This window comes from Phoca vitulina, unplaced genomic scaffold (genome assembly GCF_004348235.1).
Source record: "Phoca vitulina isolate PV1807 unplaced genomic scaffold, GSC_HSeal_1.0 scaffold28, whole genome shotgun sequence".
NCBI classification, from domain to species: Eukaryota; Metazoa; Chordata; class Mammalia; order Carnivora; family Phocidae; genus Phoca; species Phoca vitulina.
The window spans coordinates 13,144,568-13,168,174 of NW_022589731.1; the positions used below are offsets into that span (position 1 = coordinate 13,144,568).

The following is a 23,607-nucleotide window of genomic DNA, read 5'->3' on the forward strand; positions in this document are numbered from 1 at the left end:
AGCAAAAGAAATGATAAAATGAGTAATAAAAAATGGGAAAAGTCAGTAACTAATACTATCCATTTGGTAGACAAAATCTTTCCAATCATACAGCAGTGCTGGGGAGTACAAGAAAACAAAGAGGGTTTTGGCAATAAACAGATTGTGAAGTTTCCATAACTGGCCCCACCCAATCCCAACCCAGACCTGTCAATTTCACCCCACCTCAACATTAAACACAACACCATGCTTGTCTTTGTCTCCACCTCCATCCACACTGTCCTTCCGGATCCCACCTGCCCATACACCTGCCCTGGTCCTGCCCCCTCAGATCTTCTTCTTCCTTCAAAACTATCTCCAGCTCCATTCTTTCAGCTGCTTCCCCTTTCCCAGGGACCCCTGTCCTCCGTGACTTCCTCCTGCACTGGGAAACGACATCACCCACTGCTCTACAGACTGACTGGCCTTGGGTCTCCAGTGAAATTGTCAGCTCTTAAAAGGTAGGGACAATGTCTACTACATATCCTATGCTTCTGCTCATACCTTGCACAAACTTGAGGACATAAATATTTGCTGACTCATCCTAAGTCCACATACCCTCCCCTCAAAAAAACAATAGTGGTGAAAGAACAGAAGAGAAAAAGCTTTTGGGGCACCTAGGTGGCACAGCTGGTTAAGTGTCCAACTCTTGGTTTCGGCTCAGGTCGTGATCTTAGAGTTGTGGGATCCAGCCCCGCACTGGACTCTACACTCAGCACAGAGTGTGCTTGAGTTTCTCTCTCCCTCTCCCTCCATGCCACCCCCGCAAATAAATAAATAAAACCTTAAAAAAAAAAAAGAAAAAGCTTTTTGGCTTTGACTTGGCTTGGCTGTCAACATGACCATCCATGATACTGTGAGAATTCTGTCTGAACTTTATTAAAAAACCTAGACTGTCACACATAAAAGAAGTGTGTACATATGCACACACATGTGCACACACACACACACACACACACACCAACCATACACAAAATGCCAATTCCTCTGAGCCTTGTTATTTCATTCCATCTTCTTTTGTCAAACATCTATTGAGCACTTACTGTGTGCTAGGGATTTAAAATAAAAGACTTGCTCCTTTCTCTCTAGGAGCTCAATCTAGTGTGGGAAGACAGATCCTAAACAGATCATTACAACAGAGGGAGTGCTGACAGAGGCATGAGGGGACAATGGGAAGTTCCAGAGTGGAAGGCAGAATTCCCCACCCAAAGGGGTGGGTGTGATTTGGGATAACCCAGCAGAGAGGATTTAGGCTGAATTGTGAAGAGTAAGCAGAAGCAGGGGCATATCTAGGAGGGGAAGTAGGTGGCACCTTCTCAATGATTTCTAGGTAAAATGTCACAATGGTTGTGAATATTGTGTTAACAAGACAGTAAGGGGACCATGTGAAAAGGAGAGTCCGCTCCTCACACATACATTGGAGGCATCAATGTCAGGCAGAACACCCACAGCACCTACCCTTGGGCCAGCCACCATGGTGGCAGAACCTGGGTAGTTTTCTGAAGTAGGGAGCAGAACAAGACAAGGCTTGCTGAAAAGAGGAGAGAGCATTCCAAATTGGACAATCAATAGATTCAAAGGCACAGAGGTGCAGATGTGCATTTTGAACATTAGGGATCAATCCGGTAGAGCTTTATGGGGATGAATGGGGCAAGAGGGGGGAGGGGTGCCAGAAATGAGGGTGGGCACGGCTCAAGGAGGTCTGGCCTGATGTTCCCTAGAAGAAAGCTGCTTGTCAAATTAGTGCCCACATCCAGCCATCAGCCTAGGAACATGTCACTGAATCCACTATCAAGTATAAAGAACATATTTCTATCATATCACAAATTGCTTCCCAAAAGATTGCTTCAGCTATGAACAAAATATATGAATAAGTCAACTACAACTGTCTGTATGTTCCATGGCTTCCAGCAAGCCAGGTTCCAAAAACAACTGGAGTGAAGCTCTCTGACATCATGGGGTTCTAGAGCCCCCACTCCCTGACTGCTGGGCTAGAGGGAACCAGGTGCACCAGAGGTAGCTGAGGGCACTCGCCAATGGTCACCAGCTGTCTCCACAGGCACCCCCATCGGCCGGCTGCTGAAGGTAGCTGTCACAGGCAAGCCTCCAAGTTAGAACATTTCCTTTGGCTGGAGGGGACAGTGCCCTAGCCCAGACATCTGGGAAGGGGCATCAGAGAGATGAAGCTGGGGGAAATTGGCAGGTGGGTGCAACCCAAACATATAAACAGGCTCAACCTCTCATGTACCCTCCTGTCCAAGCAGAAAACACAGCCTCAAATCTCTCCCTAGGACAAGCTCAGCAATGTAAAGGATTGGTCTATCTTGGAACCCAATAGTCAGCAAGCAATCTAAGGAAGATGCAGGGGAGTTTAAGCACTCAACAGCTGGAATATTATAAACAGACCAGTTGTTTCATCCCTGGTCTGCCCAGGCTATGGGAGAAAGTGTAAATGTCTTAGCTCAGAAGCAAGGTACTATTCAACAGCTTCCGCTCTAGAAAAGACAAACCCACTCAGAAGCTTGCAGAACTAGAACTAGCTGAGAAGTCATGACAGCAAGCTTCAGTTTGGTGTAGAAGCAGAGAGGCATAGTGATAGATTGAATGTTTGTGTCCCTTTCCCAAATTCATATGTTGAAATCCTAAACCCAATGTGATGGGATTAGGAGGTGGGACCTTTGGGAGATGGTTAGATCATGAGAATAGAGCGCTCATGAATGGGGTTAGTACTCTTATTAAAGGGGCTCTGGAGACCTCCTTCCCCACTTCCACTATGTGAGGACATGAGAAGATGATGGCAATCTATGACCAGGAAGTGGGTTCTCAGCAGACAGAATCTGCCAGCATCTTGATCTAGGACTTGTAGCCTCCAGAAGCATGAGAAATAATGTTTGTTGCTCAGCCCCCACAGTTTATGGTACTTTGTTATAGCAGCCCAAACTAAGACATGTACTCAATAATCTCACCCCTCTGCAACTAGGCCATCATGTTGGGCCTTGAGAAGGGTCAAGGATTTGTAACTATGTCGCCCCAGGGGTATTCAAAAGCCTGTGGACAGCATGTTACTGGGAAAAAATCAGGACAGCTTATTGCAGGACCAGAAGCCAAACTACCTGAGTTCAAAATCCTGGCTCAGGTGTCTTACCTTGGGAGTGGGAATGCACAGATAAACAAAGGGAGGAGGCTAGGATGATTCATGTGGTAATGGACTAGAATTAGAGACTTAGTAAGAACTCAGGCTTAACACAGATACACCTGTTTACATATAGAAATAGGTATGCATATATATGTGGGTTAGTATGCACACTTATATTTCTTTGCTCTGTCAGCTGAGAGGTCCTAAGAAAATGACACTCCAGTAGCAATGAGCACACCTAGCTCCCATATCTTGGTTTCTAATATCATTCTCCATCATCTTAAAGAAATGGCTGAATCTAGGACAAGGGTAGGAAATATACAAGGTGAGCCTGGTGCATTTTTTTTTAATTTTATTTTATTATGTTATGTTAGTCACCATACAATATATCATTAGTTTTTGATGTGGTGATCCACGATTCATTGTTTTCGTATAATACCCAGTGCTCCATGCAGTACATACCCTCCTTAATACCCATCACCGAGCTAACCCATCCCCCCACCCCCCTCCCCTCTAAAACCCTCAGTTTGTTTCTCAGAGTCCATAGTCTCTCATGGTTCATCTCATCTTATAGTATCAGAAAATATTGCACAAATGCTCAACGAAAAATTGACAGGGATATGTCAAAGGCGCACCAGAAGCCAACTGAAAAGGCTCCCAGTGCCCAAAGCAAGAAATTAAATAAAGCTGTACTGCATTATAACTCAAGGTAGAAAATAAATATGCATGACTCCATATCAATCTAAATAAATGATTAAATAAATTAATAAATGAGGGCTAAGAGCCAAATCTCCCATGCAAAAGAATAATTTATGTAGCTACTCTCCCCTCGATGAGATGGAGCCGAATTCCTCACTCCTTAAGAGTGGGTTATGCATAAATTTCCTTCTAGAGTACACTATGAGGAAAAGTAACCTCACAGAGGAGAAACTTGACAAACACTACTTCAGCCAAGTGATAAAGATCAACATCAATAGTCATAGATCATGTTGATAGTAGGTCCCTTTTATATGATGCGATGCAAATGGCACTTTACCTCTGTGATCTTCCCCAAATCCATAACCTCAGTCTAATCATGAGAAAAACATCAGACACATTCCAAGAGAGGGGCATCCTACGATATATTCCTCAAAACACCAGTACTCCTCAAAGCCGTCAAGGTCATCAGAAACAAGGGAAGTCTTAGAAACTGTCACAGCCAAGATGAGCCTAAGGAGACATGACAACCAAATGTAATGTGGTCTCCTGGATGGCATCCCAGAATAAAGAAAGGACATTCAGTAAAAACTAAGGGAATCTGAAGAAGCTATGGATTTCAGTGAATAATAATGGATCAATATTGGGTCATTAGTTGCAACAAATGTACCATACTAATGTCAGCCATTAAAAATAGGGGAAACAGACTGTGGGGTATATGGGAGTTCTCCGAACTATCTTCACAATGTTTCTGAAAGCCTAAAACTGTTCTGTAGAATAAAGCCTCTCGATTAAAAAAAAAAAAAAGGGTGGGCGGAGCAAGATGCCAGAGGAGTAGGAGACCTGGATTTCGTCTAGTCCCAGGAATTCAGCTGTATGGGAATCACACCATTCTGAACACCTACAAACTCAACAGGAGATCGAAGAAAAGAATAGCAACAACTCTCTGAACAGAAAAGCAACCACTTTCTGGAAGGTAGGACGTGCGGAGAAGTGAATCTGAGGCGATATTCGGGAGGATAGACGGCGGGGGAGGGGGCCTCCATCGGCCACTTCTGGCAAGTGATAGAGCCGGGGAGCACAAAATCGGAACTTTTAGAAGTCCACTCCGCTGAGGGACGTCACTCTGGTGGCTAAGCAGGGGGTGGAACCCTCATGGGACAGTGTGGTCTCAGGACCCTCAAGGTCACAGAAAGACCGGGGGTGCCTGAGTGCGGCAGAGCTCCCAGGTATCGGAGCGGGGAAGCCGGCTGCAGAGACGGAGCCGAGGCGCGGGCTCTCAGCTCGAGGTTGTCATAGACCATGATCCGCGGCACAGTCGGGCCACTGCTCCTCCAGCAGGGACCCAACAAGCGGCAGATCTGGGGAGACTCCCCTTCCTTCCCCGGGAGGAGCGGCGCGGGAGCGCACCGCAGGGATCTGCTGGGTTTGGAGACTCCACATGGGGTCTGGTGCCAGAGATAGAAACGCGTGGTCACAGGCCAGGTGAGGACAGACTGCAGCCGGAGCAGGGAGACGGGAATGACTGACTGCTTTTCTCTGGGGGCGCACTGAGGAACGGGGCCCCGAGTTCTCGGCTCCTCCGGGGCAGAGATTAGAGGCTGCCATTTTCACTCTCGGCCTCCAAAGCTGTACGGAAAGCTTGCAGGGAACAAAAGCTCCCGAGAGCAAACCCGAGCAGATGACTTAGCCCGGACCGGGGAAGGGCGGGGCAATTCCGCCTCCAGCAAAGACATTTGGGAACCACGGCAACAGGGCCCTCCCCCAGAAGATCAGCGAGAACAGCCAGCCAAGACCAAGTTTACTGATCAATGAGAATGGCAGAACTCCAGCGCTAGGGGAATAATGCACATAGAATCCATGGCTTTTTTACCATGATTCTTTAGTCTTTCAAAGTTAATTTTTTTTTAACTGTCTTTTATTCTTTTTTTTGAATTTTTCTTTTTCCCTTTTTCAACCAACATCTTATCAATCCCTTTTTTAAAAAACATTTTTATTTTTCATTTTTAGAGTCATATTCTATCCATTCATAGTAGTTACCCTTATTTTTGGCATTATATATAAGTTGTTCTCTCTTTAAAATTTTGAGATACAGTTTCTTCTAACAGATCAAAATATACCCTAAATCTCTAGTGTATGGCTTTGTTCTAGTCTCCTGCCTGATCACATTCTCTCCCTTTTTTTTCTTTTTTTTTTAATCCTCTTCTTTCTTTTTTCAAACAACTTCTTATCAATTCCTTTTATAAAATTTTTTATAATTTTCATCTTTACAGTCATATTCCATCCCTTCATCATATCAACCCTTATTTTTGTATATATATAAGTTTTTCTTTCTTTAAAATTTTGGGAGGCACTTTCTTCTAACAGACCAAAATACACCCAAAATCTAGTGTGTGGCACTGATCTATGCACCAGCCTGATCATTTGATCATATTCTGTTTTTTTTTTGTTTTGTTCTGTTTTTGTTTGTTTTTATCTTTTTCTTTTTCTTTTTTCTTTCTTTCCCTTTCTTTTCACCCAGCTTCAGGTCTTTTCTGATTTGTTTAGAATATATTTTCTGGGGATGTTATTACCCTGTTAGCATTTTGTTCTCTCATTAATCTATTCTCCTCTGGACAAAATGACAAGATGGAAAAAAATCACCTCAACAAAAAGAACAAAAGGTATTACCTACTGCCAGGGACCTACTCAATACGGACATTAATACAATGTCGGATCTAGAGTTCAGAATCATGACTTTAAAGATACTAGCTGGGCTTGAAAAAAGCATGGAAGTTATTAGAGAAACCCTTTCTGGAGAAATAAAAGAACTAAAATCTAACCAAGTTGAAATCAAAAAGGATATTAATGAGGTGCAATCAAAAATGGGGGCACTAACTGCTAGGATAAATGAGGCAGAAGAGAGAATCAGTGACATAGAAGACCAAATGATGGAAAATAAAGAAGCTGAGAAAGAGAGAGATAAACAACTACTGGATCACGAGGGCAGAATTCGAGAGATAAGCGATACTATAAGACAAAACAACATTAGAATAATTGGGATCCCAGAAGAAGAAGAAAGAGAAAGGGGCAGAAGGTATATTGGAGCAAATTATACCAGAGAACTTCCCTAATTTGGGCAAGGAAACAGGCATCAAAATCCAGGAGGCACAGAGAACCCCTCTCAAAATCAATAAAAATAGGTCAACACCCCGACATCTAATAGTAAAACTTACGAGTCTCAGAGACAAAGAGAAAATCCTGAAAGCAGCTCGGGAGTAGAGATATGTAACCTACAATGGTAGAAACATTAGATTGGCAACAGACCTATCCACAGAGACCTGGCAGGCCAGAAAGGACTGGCAGGATATATTCAGAGCACTAAACGAGAAAAATATGCAGCCAAGAATACTATATCCAGCTAGGCTGTCACTGAAAACAGAAGGAGAGATAAAAAGCTTCCAGGACAAACAAAAACTAAAGGAATCTGCAAACACGAAACCAGCCCTACAAGAAATATTGAAAGAGGTCCTCTAAGCAAAGAGAGAGCCTAAAAACAACATAGACCAGAAAGGAACACAGACAATATACAGTAACAGTCACCTTACAGGCAATACAATGGCACTAAATTCCTATCTTTCAATAGTTACCCTGAATGTAAAAGGGCTAAATGCCCCAATCAAAAGACACAGGCTATCAGATTGGATTAAAAAACAAGACCCATCGATATGCTGTCTGCAAGAGACTCATTTTAGACCCAAAGACACCCCCAGATTGAAAGTGAGGGGGTGGAAAACCATTTACCATGCTAATGGACACCAAAAGAAAGCTGGGGTGGCAATCCTTCTATCAGACAAATTAGATTTTAAACCAAAGACTGTAATAAGAGATAAGGAAGGACACTATATCTTACTTAAAGGGTCTATCCAACAAGAAGATCTAACAATTGTAAATATCTATGCCCCTAACATGGGAGCATCCAATTATATAAGGCAATTAATAACAAAAGCAAAGAAACACATTGACAACAATACAATAATAGTGGGGGACTTTAACACCCCCCTCACTGAAATGGACAGATCATCTAAGCAAAAGATCAACAAGGAAATAAAGACTTTAAATGACACACTGGACCAAATGGACTTCACAGACATATTCAGAACATTCCATCCCAAAGCAACGGAATACACATTCTTCTCTAGTGCCCATGGAACATTCTCCAGAATAGATCACATCCTAGGTCACAAATCAGGTCTCAACTGGTACCAATAGATTGGGATCATTCCCTGCCTATTTTCAGACCACAATGCTTTGAAACTAGAACTCAATCACAAGAGGAAAGTTGGAAAGAACTCAAATACATGGAGGCTAAAGAGCATCCTACTAAAGAATGAATGGGTCAACCAGGAAATTAAAGAACAATTAAAAAAATTCATGGAAACCAATGAAAATGAAAACACAACTGTTCAAAATCTTTGGGATGCAGCAAAGGCAGTCCTAAGAGGAAAGTATGTAGCAATACAAGCCTTTCTCAAGAAACAAGAAAGGCCTCAAGTACACAACCTAACCCTACACTTTCTAAAGGAGCTGGAGAAAGAACAGCAAATAAAGCCTAAACCCAGCAGGAGAAGAGAAATAATAAAGATCAGAGCAGAAATCAATGAAATAGAAACAAAAAAAACAGTAGAACAGATCAACAAAACTAGGAGCTGGTTCTTTGAAAGAATTAACAAGATTGATAAACCCCTGGCCAGACTTATCAAAAAGAAAAGAGAAATGACCCAAATCAACAAAATCATGAATGAAAGAGGAGAGATCACAACCAACACCAAAGAAATACAAACAATTATAAAAACATATTATGAGCAACTCTATGCCAGCAAATTAGATAACCTGGAAGAAATGGATGCATTCCTAGAGATGTATCAACTACGAAAACTGAACCAGGAAGAAACAGAAAACCTGAACAGGCTTATAACCACTAAGGAAATTGAAGCAGTCATCAAAAATCTCCCAAAAAACAAAAGCCCAGGACCAGATGCCTTCCCAGGGGAATTCTACCTAACAATTAAAGAAGAATTAATACCTATTCTTCTGAAACTGTTCCAAAAAATAGAAATGGAAGGAAAACTTCCAAACCCGTTTTATGAGGCCACCATTACCTTGATCCCCAAACCAGACAAAGGCCCCATCAAAAAGGAGAATTACAGACCAATATCCCTGCTGAACATGGATGCAAAAATTCTCACCAAAATACTAGCCAACAGTACATTAAAAGGATTATTCACTACACTCAAGTGGAATTTATTCCTGGGCTGCCAGTTTGGTTCAACATCTGCAAATCAATCAATGTGATGCAATACATTAATAAAAGAAAGAACGAGAACCATATGATCCTCTCAATAAATGTAGAAAAAGCATTTCACAAAGTACAGCATTGTTTCTTGATCAAAACTCTTCAGAGTACAGGCATAGAGGGTACATACCTCAATATCAAAAAAGCCATCTATGAAAAACCCACAGCAAATATCATTCTCAATGGGGAAAAACTGAGAGCTTTCCCCCTAAGGTCAGGAACGCGGCAGGGATGTCCACTATTACCACTGCTATTCAACATAGTATTAGAAGTCCTAGCCACAGCAATCAGACAACAAAAAGAAATCAAAGGCATCTAAATCGGCAAAGAAGAAGTCAAACTCTCACCCTTTGCAGATGATATGATACTTTATGTGGAAAACCCAACAGACTTCACCCTAAAACTGCTAGAACTCATACAGGAATTCAGTAATGTGGCAGGATATAAAATCAATGCACAGAAATCAGTGGCATTCCTATACACCAACAACAAGACAGAAGAAAGAGAAATTAAGGAGTCGATCCCAGTTACAACTGCACCCAAAACCATAAGATACCTAGGAATAAATCTAACCAAAGAGGCAAAGGATCTGTACCCAGAAAACTATAAAATAGTCATGAAAGAAATTGAGGGAGACACAAGGAAATGGAAAAACGTTCCATGCTCATGGATTGGAAGAACAAATATTGTGAAGATGTCAATGCTACCTAGAGCAATCTACACATTCAATGCAATCCTCATCAAAATACCATCCACTTTTTTCAAAGAAATGGAACAAATAATCCTAAAATTTGTATGGAATCAGAAAAGACCCCGAATAGCCAGAGGAATGTTGAAAAAGAAAAGCAAAGCTGGCGGCATCACAATTCCGGACTTCCAGCTCTATTACAAAGCTGTCATCATCTAGACAGTATGGTACTGGCACAAAAACAGACACATAGATCAATGGAACAGAATAGAGAGCCCAGAAATGGGCCCTCAACTCTATGGTCAACTCATCTTTGACAAAGCAGGAAAGAATGTCCAATGGAAAAAAGACAGTCTCTTCAACAAATGGTGTTGGGAAAACTGGACAGCCACATGCAGAAGAATGAAACTGGACCATTTCCTTACCCCACACACAAAAATAGACTCCAAATGGGTGAAAGACCTAAATGTGACACAGGAATCCATCAAAATCCTAGAGGAGAACACAGGCAGCAACCTCTTCGACCTCAGCCGCAGCAACTTCTTCCTAGAAACATCGCCAAAGGCAAGGGAAGCAAGGGCAAAAATGAACTACTGGGACTTCATCAAGCTAAAAAGCTTTTGCACAGCAAAAGAAACAGTCAACAAAACCCAAAGAGAACCGGCAGAATGGGAGAAGATATTTGCAAATGACCTATCAGATAAAGGGCTGGTATCCAAAATCTATAAAGAACTTATCAAACTCAACACCCAAAGAACAAATAATCTAATCAAGAAATGGGCAGAAGACATGAACAGACATTTTTCCAAAGAAGACATCCAAATGGCCAAAAGACACATGAAAAAGTGCTCAACATCGCTTGGCATCAGGGAAATCCAAATCAAAACCTCAATGAGATACCACCTCACACCAGTCAGAATGGCTAAAATTAACAAGTCAGGAAACGACAGATGTTGGCAGGGATGCGGAGAAAGGGGAACCCTCCTACACTGTTGGTGGGAATGCAAGCTGGTGCAGCCACTCTGCAAAACAGTATGGAGGTTCCTCAAAAAGTTGAAAATAGAGCTACCATACGATCCAGCAATTGCACTACTGGGTATTTACCCCAAAGATACAAATGTAGGGATCCGAAGGGGTACGTGCACCCTGATGTTTATAGCAGCAATGTCCACAATAGCCAAACTGTGGAAAGAGCCAAGATGTCCATCGACAGAGGAATGGATAAAGAAGATGTGGTATATATATATACAATGGAATATTATGCACCATCAAAAGGAATGAGATCTTGCCATTTGCAACGACGTGGATGGAACTGGAGGGTGTTATGCTGAGCGAAATAAGTCAATCAGAGAAAGACATGTATCATATGACCTCACTGATATGAGGAATTCTTAATCTCAGGAAACAAACTGAGGGTTGCTAGAGTGGGCGGTGGGGTGGGAGGGATGGGGTGGCTGGGTGATAGACATTGGGGAGGGTATTGCTATGGTGAGTGCTGTGAATTGTACAAGACTGTTAAATCACAGATCTGTACCTCTGAAACAAATAATGTAATATATGTTAAGAAAAAAAAAAAGAAGAAGAAGATAGCAGGAGGGGAAGAATGAAGGGGGGGGAAATCGGAGGGGGAGACGAACCATGAGAGACGATGGACTCTGAAAAACAAACTGAGGGTTCTAGAGGGGAGGGGGGTGGGAGGATGGGTTAGCCTGGTGATGGGTATTAAAGAGGGCACGTTCTGCATGGAGCACTGGGTGTTATGCACGAACAATGAATCATGGAACACTACATCAAAAACTAATGATGTAATGTATGGTGATTAACATAACAATAAAAAATTTTTTAAAAAATGGCTCTACCACTCACTAGTTCTATAACTGTCACTAGAGTTCAATTCCACTCTGTGCCTCAGTTTTCTCCTCTGTAAAGTGGGATTTTTATACTTTCTATGGCAAGTTCTATCAGAAAATGTATGCGAAGTACCTGTTCCAATGCCTGGGATATAGGAGGTACACAAATGTGGCATAATTATTATTACTACTACCCTCATCAGTAAAATAAAAATTTTAACTTATTAGAAACCACCTCAACAGAAGAATCTAAAAGTTTCCCTTTACTGATCTGACAATTTTGAAACGCAAGTTACTGGGAGGAGAGGCTCTAAAGCCTCACCCCAAACTCATGCCCTGGGATTGGAATGGGCACAAGATGAATCTGCTACGAAGACAGACCTATTGCAAGGTCACCTGGCAGGGAGCAGGCCACCCTACACAGCCCACACAGAATGTCATAAAGCATCTCAGAGAATACCATTATTTAAATATGGTTATCCTTTTCCTCATACACCACATAAACACACACACACACACACACACACACACACAATGAATCTAGGTACAATTAAATGGTAACTTTGTTCAGTTTGTGCTGGAAAGATGGATGCATTTCCTACATAACTCAGAATATTCTACCAATCCTCGACAGAATGGAGAATAATATACATACATAGTAAATATTAGCATATGGGAAGTGTGACCAGGGAACCAACCACTTTCCACCATAAAAATGTTAATGCATTTTTCTCATTCACTCGTTAACATCATATGACAACTTGGAATTTTTAATTGGAAATGGTAACAATAGATTTAATTTATTCGCCAAAATCCCACACTCATAAAGAAAACAATATTTCATGATGTATAACATCACCAAGGGAACCATAATTCATAGCTAAAGGGTCAGAGCTTTATAACAGATGGATTTTTCTGAAGTGGTTTTGAAAACCTAAGATCCAGCCTCAGCAGTTTGACCAACGGTTTGAAATATGCAAAAGAGCTCAAGTCAAACACATTATAAATGGCAGTGGTCCCTGTCACCACAAGCCCACCCCAACGATTACCAGGCTTGGCTGGGCTGCCAGAAACCAAACTATGATTTATTGTTCTCTTCAAATTAGTAAAAGCAATGCCATCCATTGTGAATTCCGAAGCTGATGCTTCAAAATGGGCTTGTGAGTAGGTTACACTTCTGAAACCACAATTCTTTTAACCTTAATTCCCAGCCACTAGGGAAGGCTCTGCTTTCACCCAAGTTCTTTAGACAATGGTCATAACCTGTAGTATGGGCTATTTCTGGACTCTATTAACTCAAATCCAATTAAAACTCATCAAGATAGAGCATCAGTAGGAAGCCAAGTTGGGTCAGGAACCTTCCCAACTTTCTCATTTTACAGATGGGAAAACTGAGGCTATAGGACAAAGCAACTGACCTACCCTGCTGGGAGCCAACTGAGGTCTCCTGAGCATTTAATGTATATATTAATATGTAATACATATGATATACATATATATGTATATTGGAGAGAAGTGGCTCTTTAAAATCTAAAGATAAGTATAGGAGTATTTTAATGATGCCCTTGATGAGCACAATTTGCTAGCCTTAAGGAGAGGAGGTGTAAGTTACGGGCATAATACTCCCCACGGGTAAAGTGAGCAGAAAGTCGGACACTCAGTGGAGCCAAGCTGGCCAGAAATGGGGCTGCAGAGACCCACTAAGGGGAGTGCTTAGGGCCTGGGGGCAGGTCCCCATCTCAGCCCAGCCTGAGCCCGCAGCACTCAGCCCAGGTCCTGGCTTTAACTTCTCACACATTGTTCTTACGCATTTTCACAGCAACCAACGTGGCGATTTTTCATGTAAACAGACCACGCCACTCTTTTGCTTAAAACCCACTGCTGACTTCCTTCCTCTGATCTCCAGACGACACTCCTACCCTCTTCTCATTACTTTATCTCACACAATGCTCTCCCTCTCTTGCGAGCTCCCACCCCACCAGCTTCCTTCTGATCCTGCAATATTGGGGTGTTCTTGCCTGTTGGGGTTCCTCCACATCCCCCAATAGCTGGTCCTTCTTGGCATCCTCTCTCCATCCCATCTAAAATGGCCCTCCTAGCCACCAGCACACCATCCTGTGACCTTTTCTTCACTGCACGTGTCCCTTGGAATTTGCCTTGACTATTTATTGGCATGCTTGGCACCAGTGTTCCGCCAAGCTAGACCGTAAGTTCCATGAGCACTGAGCCCTTGCTGTCTCGCCCGTCCTCATTTCCTCAAGGCCTAGAAAGTGCCTGGCACATATTTGCCGGCTGCAAAATAAACAACTGCACTATGTTTGAGAGCTATCAACAATTACTTGAGCCGAAAGAAAAATCTCTTTAATAGCAGGACCCCAGCTCCAGGCGAGAACGGAGCGGGAGGAAAGGCTACGCCTCCTCGGGCTCCGAGTCTATCAGGGACTTCAGTTCACAGCACAGAGCACAGAATTAACTCAATGGTGAAGTCTTTATACTCTGCCCACTTACGCTTTCAAACACGCTGCTGAGTGGCAGCACTCTGATTTCCAAGCAGCTCACTCAGGTTCTGTTCGATTTCAGAATCAAGGTGAAGCCTATGGATAAGTATTCAAAAGGTGCTTCAGTAACTTCAAATGAGGCGTGTGTGTGTGTATGTGTGCGTGTGGTCCTGACTTCATTATTAAACGATGGACATAAAAGTGCTCTAAAACTCGAGATTCCAGACACGTGTGCACATACAGCATTTTCAACTGCATTTGATGTTGTGAAGAGCAGCTCTATGGCACTTCGGCCTTGCTGAGAGCCATCCAGTGGCACATGAGCTCTGTGGACAACAGAGAACGTGGGTCAATTAAGACTCCTTGAAAAGGTGGCCCCACGGCCCTGGAACTCGGATACACAGAAGGCCCAGCTGCGGGCCCACTGGTCCTCGATGGCCCTCACGCCCTGTGTGGTCTAACCGCCCCAGCAAGCGGCCTTTGCAGATGAAAGAAAGGAAGCAAGCTCTAAAACGGCACAGGCTCAGGGCAGAAACACGTTGCCACATGCACACACCACGGACACAGCCAAGAAAGGCCCAGCAGTAGCCGCTGCGCTGTCACCTCTAACAAGATTGATCTGTAGTGAAATAAAAGATAATGCAATCCAGGGGAAATAACTGTGGTTTCCTCTGAGAATGTCTGATGTTGTCAGCTTGCGAGGCTACCTCCCTCTTCTGCCTGCCGTGGTGCCCGGCGGCCCAAACACGCAGGCAGGCACTCCTCTGGGCAGGCGGTCCTCGCTCACTCACTGCCAGAAGCACGCACCGAGAAAGCAGCGTCTCCCGCAAGTGCCCCTGGCTCCCCGGGGCAAAGCCAAAGCAGGCAGGGCCCAGACGCCCACGGCGGGGTCGGGCAGCCCCAGCCGCTCGGAGTTCCCACAATGTGTGTGGGGATGGATGGACCTCAGTTTCCACCCCGTGGCTTCTGTTCATCTGAAACCACAGAGTTTTCTGGTTGCTTATTTCTAGCACCATCCGTGGCCCCCCATGTTTCAAAGTAACGACACAATTCTGGAACAGAGTTTCGACCACAGAAGACACGGTGGAGTCACGTTTTGGACTATCTGTAAGACACAGAACCTTTTGTCTTGGTCTGATGTGACCAGCACCATCCCCAACACATCTGAACTGTCTCATTTTACTGGGCATTCATGTCTTTGGCAGAATGGCCAGAAGCAAAGGTAAGGATGGAGCACCACCTGGCAGGTTCTTGGCTCCCATCTAAGAGAATGTGCATCCTTACGAAATGGCCCTAAAAGGCCAGCGCCATGTAAATAATTCCCAAAAGCCAGTTCAGCTCTCTTCATTTGAAATCCTAGTAATATGGTACACGGAAGCCGCGGCCCACCATCACACGGGGCGACGGGCAGCTAGCAGCTTCTGTCTCTGGAAGATGCTCTCCAGTCCCGATAGCCGGTGATTTGCAGATGATTATAACTTTTGCTCTGCATATCATTGTTACTGACAGGCAAATCCCATCAATCAAGTGGCATGATGGATAACAAAAGGAGGCAAACTCGACATAGGGAGCCTAATAAGCCATTTTTTATACCAACCCTGACAGCCATGAATGCTCGCGATCATTCGAAGAAAAACCAGATCCGTTAGAAGCCTTTTCTCTCCCCGTTATCCCAGGGCCGTGGCACTCGTGCTCCAGAAAGACTTCCCAAACTCAAGCGTTTTGTGTCTCAAAAGGAAGAATGCGATGCAGCTTTGGGTGGTGCTTGTATTCTAGTTCATGCAAAAAAAAAAAAAAAAAAGAACCCTCTTCTCCTCCCAGAGTGTTGCCATGAACCCCCAATTTGTCAAGGAAGAGAACACACGGAGCAAGGGGGCCCTAATAGCGAGGCTTTCACTACATCAACAGTCACAGCACCTTTTCAATTTTGCTCATCTCTGAGTCTCTAGCCAAATGGAACTTATTACTTATAGCTTGTTGGGATTTATGAATTATTTATAAAAGTAGGTCTATGACTCCAGACTCTTAAAAGACAAACACAACAGTCCCCTCATTGTTACCCACAACTGCGCTTCTATCAGAGAGAGCAGACAGACGTTCTCCACAACACACGCTGCAGGTTTGGGCTAAAATAATCGTGAAAATATCAAGCCTGTGAGATTATCTCTCGGTGGCTATTTATGGGATGCCGAGATGTATTTTTAAACTGGTGTCTTTTCTTCTAAGCCAGCCTTGGATTCAAGAGAGACATAGCAAACCTGTGCCACGAACGTATTTCCCGGCTTGAATATAGATATGCGCTGCCGATGCTACCCGGTGGTTGCAGACTGTGATTTTATAAAAAAAAAAGGGGGGGGGGAGAGGCGGCACCCCATTCACGTGTGTCTGGCAGGTTCAACAAGGCCATGCGCACGAGTCTCCCTCTGCATCCCAGAGCACAGGCACTAGCTGTGCATCCTTGGTCAGGACGGAAACGCGCACGGGAAGACGCAGTTCAACTTTCCATCTCCAGCTCCCCAGAACGCATGACCTTGGCGGGCAAAATAGGTTAGACACTGCATGCCCTCTCCGGGCTCCATCTCTGTCCCAGGCCCAGCTGGAGGGGTTGCCAGGGACACCTGGGTTGAAGGTATCATGCCATGGTCTTGTCTACACCTCTTCTCGGGACAGCGACATGTTTGTTAGGCAGAGAAAAGAAACCCCCACGTGGAGCCGGCATACGGAGCCCTGCCCCAGCAGCAGCTGGCCCTGATACAGGAACCCCGAGGGACAGGGGTCTTCCAGCTGAACCCCCACCCCAGAGACACCTGCTCCTCACCCGTCCCACGAGTCCCAACATGCCTGTGCCCTGATGGGGACCCAGCCATGACTCTCTCCAGTGTACCTGCCCAAACCGTCCAGTCCACACCCTACCTCCAAGCATGGTCCAGAGGCGGAGGCTGGATGGCAGAGGCCCAGAGAGGCCAACGGCACTTTCGGCCACCTCAGGCTATTGTCCCCGTGGTGTCTACTAAAGCCCCAGTGATGAGTCCACAGAGCATGCAAAGCTCCATAATCCTCTGCACACAGACAATACCCTCATTCCCAAAAGAGCAGAGCCAGTGCAAAAGCAGGCCGGAGACAGCGAACTTACCTTGCTGGAACATATCTGCCAGGAGGGCGGAGAAACAAGGGAGGAGAGCGGGGAGAGAGAGAGGAGAAAAAAATATTAATAATGCTGAGAATGACAATGATGATCTTCACAGCGAACAGATGCTGACTTTGCTGAGCACTCTTGGTGCAATATTTCCTTTAACTCAGAGGTAATGGTTAAGAGCTCTGGCTCTGGAATGGAATTCCTGGATTTAAATCCTGGCTCAACACTTACTAATGCTGTGGCTTACATTTCCTAAACCACAAATAGATAGAAGTACTGGAAAGATCAAACAAATTATGTCTTATGTTTTAAGAGCTTAGATCAGTGTCTGGCATGTAACAAACATAATTTGGTGGTTATTATTAATATTAATATTATCATTTTTCACAATGACCCTAGAGAGTAGGTTGTATTCTCATCCTTACTAAACAGACTAAGGAAAGTGATATTGGAGAAGATTAGGTCATTCATCCAAGGCCACAGAGGAGTAAGCAATGGGCTCGGCATTGAACCCGAATGTCTGATTCCAAAACCCGTCTCCTCACCCACCACTAAGTGTCTGACTGGTTTATAAATAACACAAAAGCAACAACATCACACAGGAGAATAAACGGAGGAAGGGTCTACAAATATACTAAGGTTCCTTCCATATTTAAATCACCGAAAAAAAAACATTTGTATGAATTTTCCACATCATAACGCACAACTAATAACACTATGTCTTCATATTAATCGTAGGTCAAAGCCTGTTAAAAGGTGAAAAAATATTAATTTTTTTCCAACAAATATTGGGGAGGCCATATGCCAAGCACTCTGTCCAGCACTGGGAAATATACATCTAGCAAAAGGTATAAATGAACAAGCAGTCACTAATATCCCTCTAAGGGTAACCACCAGCATGACTTCTAACACCCTACATTCACTTTTTCCTGCTTTTAAACTTAATATAAATGGACTCATATGGTATGTATTTTTTCTGTCTGCCTTTTTTTTTTTTTTTTTTTTTGCTGCACAGTGATTGTGGGAGTCATCCATGCCCATGTAGCATGTACTAGTAGGTCATTCATTCTCTTTCCCATATAGTATTCCACTGTGTGATTATACTGTAATTTATTTTCCCCTTGTAATCTTGATGGACATTTCAGTGTCTGACAATTAGGAATTGAGATGAGTATGTTCGTCCATATCTTTTGGTGAATAGATATGCATACACCAGGTCCTTTTTGACATCTCTCCTGTGCATTCAGGCTCATCCTGCTTCTACTGCCTCCCAGTCACCCCAAAGTACTCTTGGCTGCTCCTATTTCTCACTCAATAACTTGAAGATGGAAGATAGTGCTGGTAGGAACACAGACAGCCCCTCCGAGACATGAACCAGCTCCCGCCCTGTTAATGGGGCTGTACATAGGTACGAAGCTTCTGAAAGACAGCTTGACAAGATGTAAGGAAATGTTAAACATACAGTCCTTGACCTAATAGTACCACTTCCAGGAATTTAATCTACAGAAATAACTAAAGGCACCAAAGAAATCTAACAAGGATGTTCATCACGGCATTGTGCATAATGGCGAAAGAACGGATATTGCTTGTTTTGTCTATAGGAAATCAAACCACAAATAATTTATCCCACACAATGGGTTATGGTGCCCCCATTTCAAATGAAGACTTTAATTACTTTTGAATGAAAAAAATCAGACAGCAACATGAAACATGTATCCTGAGCCCACTTATGTGCACGTACCCATGCATATATCTCCACGAAGAAAGTTACGGAAATGTTTGTCTTCAGTGATGGAATGTGGGGTCACTTCTTTAAATCTTAGGTAGGCCTTTCTGTATTACTTTAATTTTTTAACAATGGCCATGCTTTTCATCTATAATCTGAATTTTAAAACTTTATTTTCCTATTAAAAACTAAACAAGAACTGTATCATCGACATCGAATTTGCTGCCAGTCGTCAGCTACAACATCAGCTCCTACGAGGTCACAGAGAGTGGAGAGCCCAGGAAAGGTGCGTGTGCACCTTTCAAAGATGAAATACGCACCTGGTGGATTAAACAGCCTGCAAGGACAGAATCCCTGTGGGAACAGTTTTCATTCCGGTGGCGCAGACGTGACCCTCACGAGGGGTGTCATTCATATGCCATACATATGCTCCCAAGGGCACACCCAGGCTGTGGCTCAGGTATGACAGGCTGCAGGCTCACGATGCCCAGGGAGCTGGCTAAAACACCACCCTCTCACTCACATTCACGAAAGCTAACTGGGATGTAAATGGACAGAGTGATGCCCTTACAGGACAACTTCAACTCTGCCCTCACGTGTGTATATATGTATATATACTCGATGTATTACTTCCTAACCTCAGTCACTCATTATTGGTACAGGTTTTGACCAGCAGTGTGTGGATGGCACTCTCCCCCCCCCCCCATGCCTCCATACTCTCCGGAGACTGTGAGAAGGACCACGTGCAGCTTCCTAAATACACCTGCCACCGAATTTTTTTTAATTTTTTTATTGTTATGTTAATCACCATACATTACATCATTAGTTTTTGATGTAGTGTTACATGATTCATTGTTTGTGCATAACACCCCGTGCTCCATGCAGAACATGCCCTCTTTAATACCCATCACCACTGCCACACGAATTTGCCGTCTGGAACATGCCGTCAGAACCACCCACCCTCTGACCAGCCTGCACACCTAAGGGAGCCCTCCTCCTCAGCCTTCAAATGACACAGCCGCTGCGAAGTTTCTCAGAGCCTATCCCCACAGAGAGAAGTCACTGTTTCTACCCCTGTGCCCCTAATTTGTGCACGTTGCAATTACAGCTCATATTATAGTTAGTTAGTTAGTTACATAGACCATGAGCTCCCGAGAGCAAGAGTTGTGTGTTTTAATCATCTTTGCGGGTCCTCACTGCCTGGTGTGCTATGCTCCCACACAGGAGGGAAGGAAAAAGGGCTGGTGGGTCTTCGTGCTCATCTGCTCCAACGCCCTCACTTTACAGATGAGGACACTGAGTCCCACAGAAGTAGAAGACTTTTCCCAAGGTTACACATGGCATGAAAGACTCAGCTAGGACTACATGAGATTCATTTAACCTTAATGAAGCACACAAGCTCATCCCTATTATTAGCAAAGTACAAATTAGAGATTTATCATTCTCCTCTAATGAGTACAGACAAAAATTTCCAACCTTGAAAGCATCAGTGAAATAAGATTAGTCTCTCAAATACGGATCCAGTCTCGACATCCGTCCTGAATCCTCACCCTCCTTTCTGTGGCTTTTGACAGGGAGCGCTTCCTTCGAAATTCAGTACTGATTTGAATCACCGGAAAGTATCGGTGGGCAGGGTGGGAGGAACTTCAGGCAGGGATTTAGTGACCTTATTCCTTCCAATTTCACTGTATATTTCATGCTTTAGCAGACAAATCTGCATAGAGTACTATTCATATCTTCTATTCCAAAAAACTCTCTTGATTTTCGTATAAGCTATTTTAGATTTAAGAAAAAAAGAAACGTTTTTCAGCTTCATTTACATTTTGCACCTTTTTATTCAAATGTAAATTTTAATAAACACTAGTATAAATATTGCAACAATTTTGCACATGAGTTATCTTGCAATTTACACTCTAAATTTATGTCTTTTGTAGTCTATGGCATAAATCATTCCGTTCTTGGCATTAGTTAGCTCTTTGCTGTATATAATAATGGCTTGGGTACCTTCTTCAAAATTTCACTTTTCTAGACTGAAACAGCCATCCAGGTTCAATCTCGAATGATTCATGGACAGAAGAACAAAATATAAGTGAGAATAAGGTAAATCCTGTGCTGTTTGGCTACATTTTACCTCCCCCAAAATTCTGGACCTCAGAAGATATTAGCCACAGAAATACTCTTACCATCATGTACTCTGGTGTTTGTGCCCATCATCCCAAACCACAGGGACTCGTCACTCATAAAATCCAAAGGGCCTCAAATTTGAGTGTGATATTCACCTTTCAGTCTAACCAATCACTAGGAATCATGTGGTAGTCGATCACTTACACGCTCTGAACTTGAAGTTCCTTGTTGATGACCTGGAGATATTTCAATGCCCACACCTTGGTGTTGGGCAGGTTAAGTTAGATAATTTACACAAACATCCTCCCATCAGCTGCTGTGAAGACTCACTCTGAGAGTAAGACTCAGCGCCATCTTTCCTGCTCTCCCAGGAGTGGGAAATCACACAAGCACAGAGCTGGAAGTTGCTAGCACCCACCCAGCCACAGTTACGTTGAGGCCAAGGGACACCAGGGACACTTGGGCAGAGGAAATAAACTAGTTCAGACAAAGCTCTGCTCACACTCCCTTCCCTCAACCCCAATCATTCACGTGAACAAAGAAAGCTTGTTCTCCAGCCCTCCCCCCACCCCCTGGAGCCATTCTGGTCCTATAGATAAATGAAAGGCCGTGTAGAAGTTGGTGACTCAGATGTGGGAAGAAGAAAATAAAAAGGAACTCATATTTGTCTTTCTTAGCCTCGATGTCCAGTTTCTTCCATTAGGAATGAGCATCAAGGGTACTTGCCCTCCCCCCACCGACAGCTACTGAGAGATTCACACCCCAGAGATCTTTAATGCACTGAGTCCTCCAGAGACAGGGGCCATAAAAAGACTAGATCACTTATTATTATTAATAAGTTATGGCAATTAGGCTGGGTGATTCTTAAACGTTGCTGATTAAAAACTTTCTTGAGTGCTACTCATCCACATGGCTAGTGTTTACCTCTATTAAAAATGATTTAACTACACTCTGGGTGAACCCTTCTCTTGTGCCTGGGTTAATAATTAGCAGTGCACAGAGCCACGCAGGTTAAGTGAGCTGGTTCTCCTTTATTTATCTATTGCTTTATTTTATGAGGAGAACTGGATGGCAGTCTTATTGCCCATTCGGTCTGCTAGGAATAATTTACTATTTCAATCCACAGTCCATGGCTATGGTTAGAGAAACCGTCCCTGTTATTACAACATCACACTTAGCCTACACCCCACAGCATTAAAGATATGCCAAACAGTGAAAGTGTGCCTGACTTCCATAAGACTAGGGGAAGTAAAGTTACCAGTCTCAAACAATGTAATCATACTACTCTCTCAATTTTGCTTTCTTTTCTAGGTTAAATTATATATGAGGGGAGTTTAGTTTCTTGAAAATGCATGCACTTAACTCCCATTTAAGTAGTCTCACCTGGGGAGATAGCTGTCTTGTGAGTCCTCCTGTGGTTTGAGCTACAGAGAGAAAATTCTCTTTCAAGTACAAGTGCTTTTACAGTAAAGCACTGTAAATTTTACTGGGACCCAACTAACCAGGGGCACTGTAAATTTTACTGGGACCCAACTAGCCAGGGATATAGGGAATAGCCGAAATGAACACTGGTTCACCATTAACCAAAATCAATTTCAAGATCAGTGGAGCTACCCGCCCTCACCAGATTTCAAATCCAGCTAGCTTTACCATGGATATGAAGAGTAACTAGAACTCAGTCTGCATACTGCTGTAAATCTCTGTGAATGAAGTGAATTCTTTCTTTTCTATGTTGAAAAATGGGTACACCAATGCCTCCTCTCTTGTTGAATACCAGCACTCCAGAGTAGGTCTGCTTGACATTGACAAAGCCAAGGTCCAGAAATGGCAGGTGGGCTTCCCAAGGAGGGCTGGGCTAACTCCTATTCTCCCAAATATGATCCAGTGCCATGTTACCACATAATCATGGCCACTGGATCCCTTGACCTAAGATTGGGTCCTAGCCCCTGGCCAGGCGAAACCTCCTGTAGCCTGTGTTCTCATCTAGAAAACAGGGATGGGAGAGATAACTTCTTCCCTACGCTGGGGCTATGACGAGGATCAGGTTGGGTAATTTAATCAGAAGAGAGACATGGGCTTTAGCATCAAATCATAAAAGTTAAAATCCTTGCTAGTTCACCATCCTAGCCATGTTGGGCTAGCTATTTAAACCCTCTGGGGTCTCAGTTTCTTCATTTATAAAATGGAGATAATATAACTTGCTTTTCGAACTCAAAGGGACAACCAAGATGCATGTAAAGCAATTAACACATAGTAGCTGGTTTATCACACATGTTCAAAAAGTGAAAGTTAATGTTATTGTAATAATAAGCAATAGGACGGCGTAGCGAAGAGTTCAGGTCTTGAAGTCAGAGCCGGTTCCACATCTGGCTGTGTGACCTTGGGCAAATGACGTTAACC

The 23,607-nt window shown here is 43.5% G+C and overlaps 1 protein-coding gene across 3 annotated transcripts in view; it reads right to left on the minus strand.

Annotated features, from left to right (window-relative positions):
- GFRA1 (GDNF family receptor alpha 1) overlaps window positions 1-23,607 on the minus strand; it is a 222,076-nt gene that overhangs the window by 139,106 nt on the left and 59,363 nt on the right. For 2 of the 3 annotated variants that reach the window (XM_032422964.1, XM_032422963.1), the window contains exon 5: window positions 17,355-17,369. The exons of the other annotated variant lie outside the window; for it this stretch is intronic. In XM_032422964.1, the coding sequence (XP_032278855.1) occupies window positions 17,355-17,369 (15 nt within the window). The remainder of the gene's footprint in view (window positions 1-17,354; window positions 17,370-23,607) is intronic. 3 annotated transcript variants of the gene reach the window in all.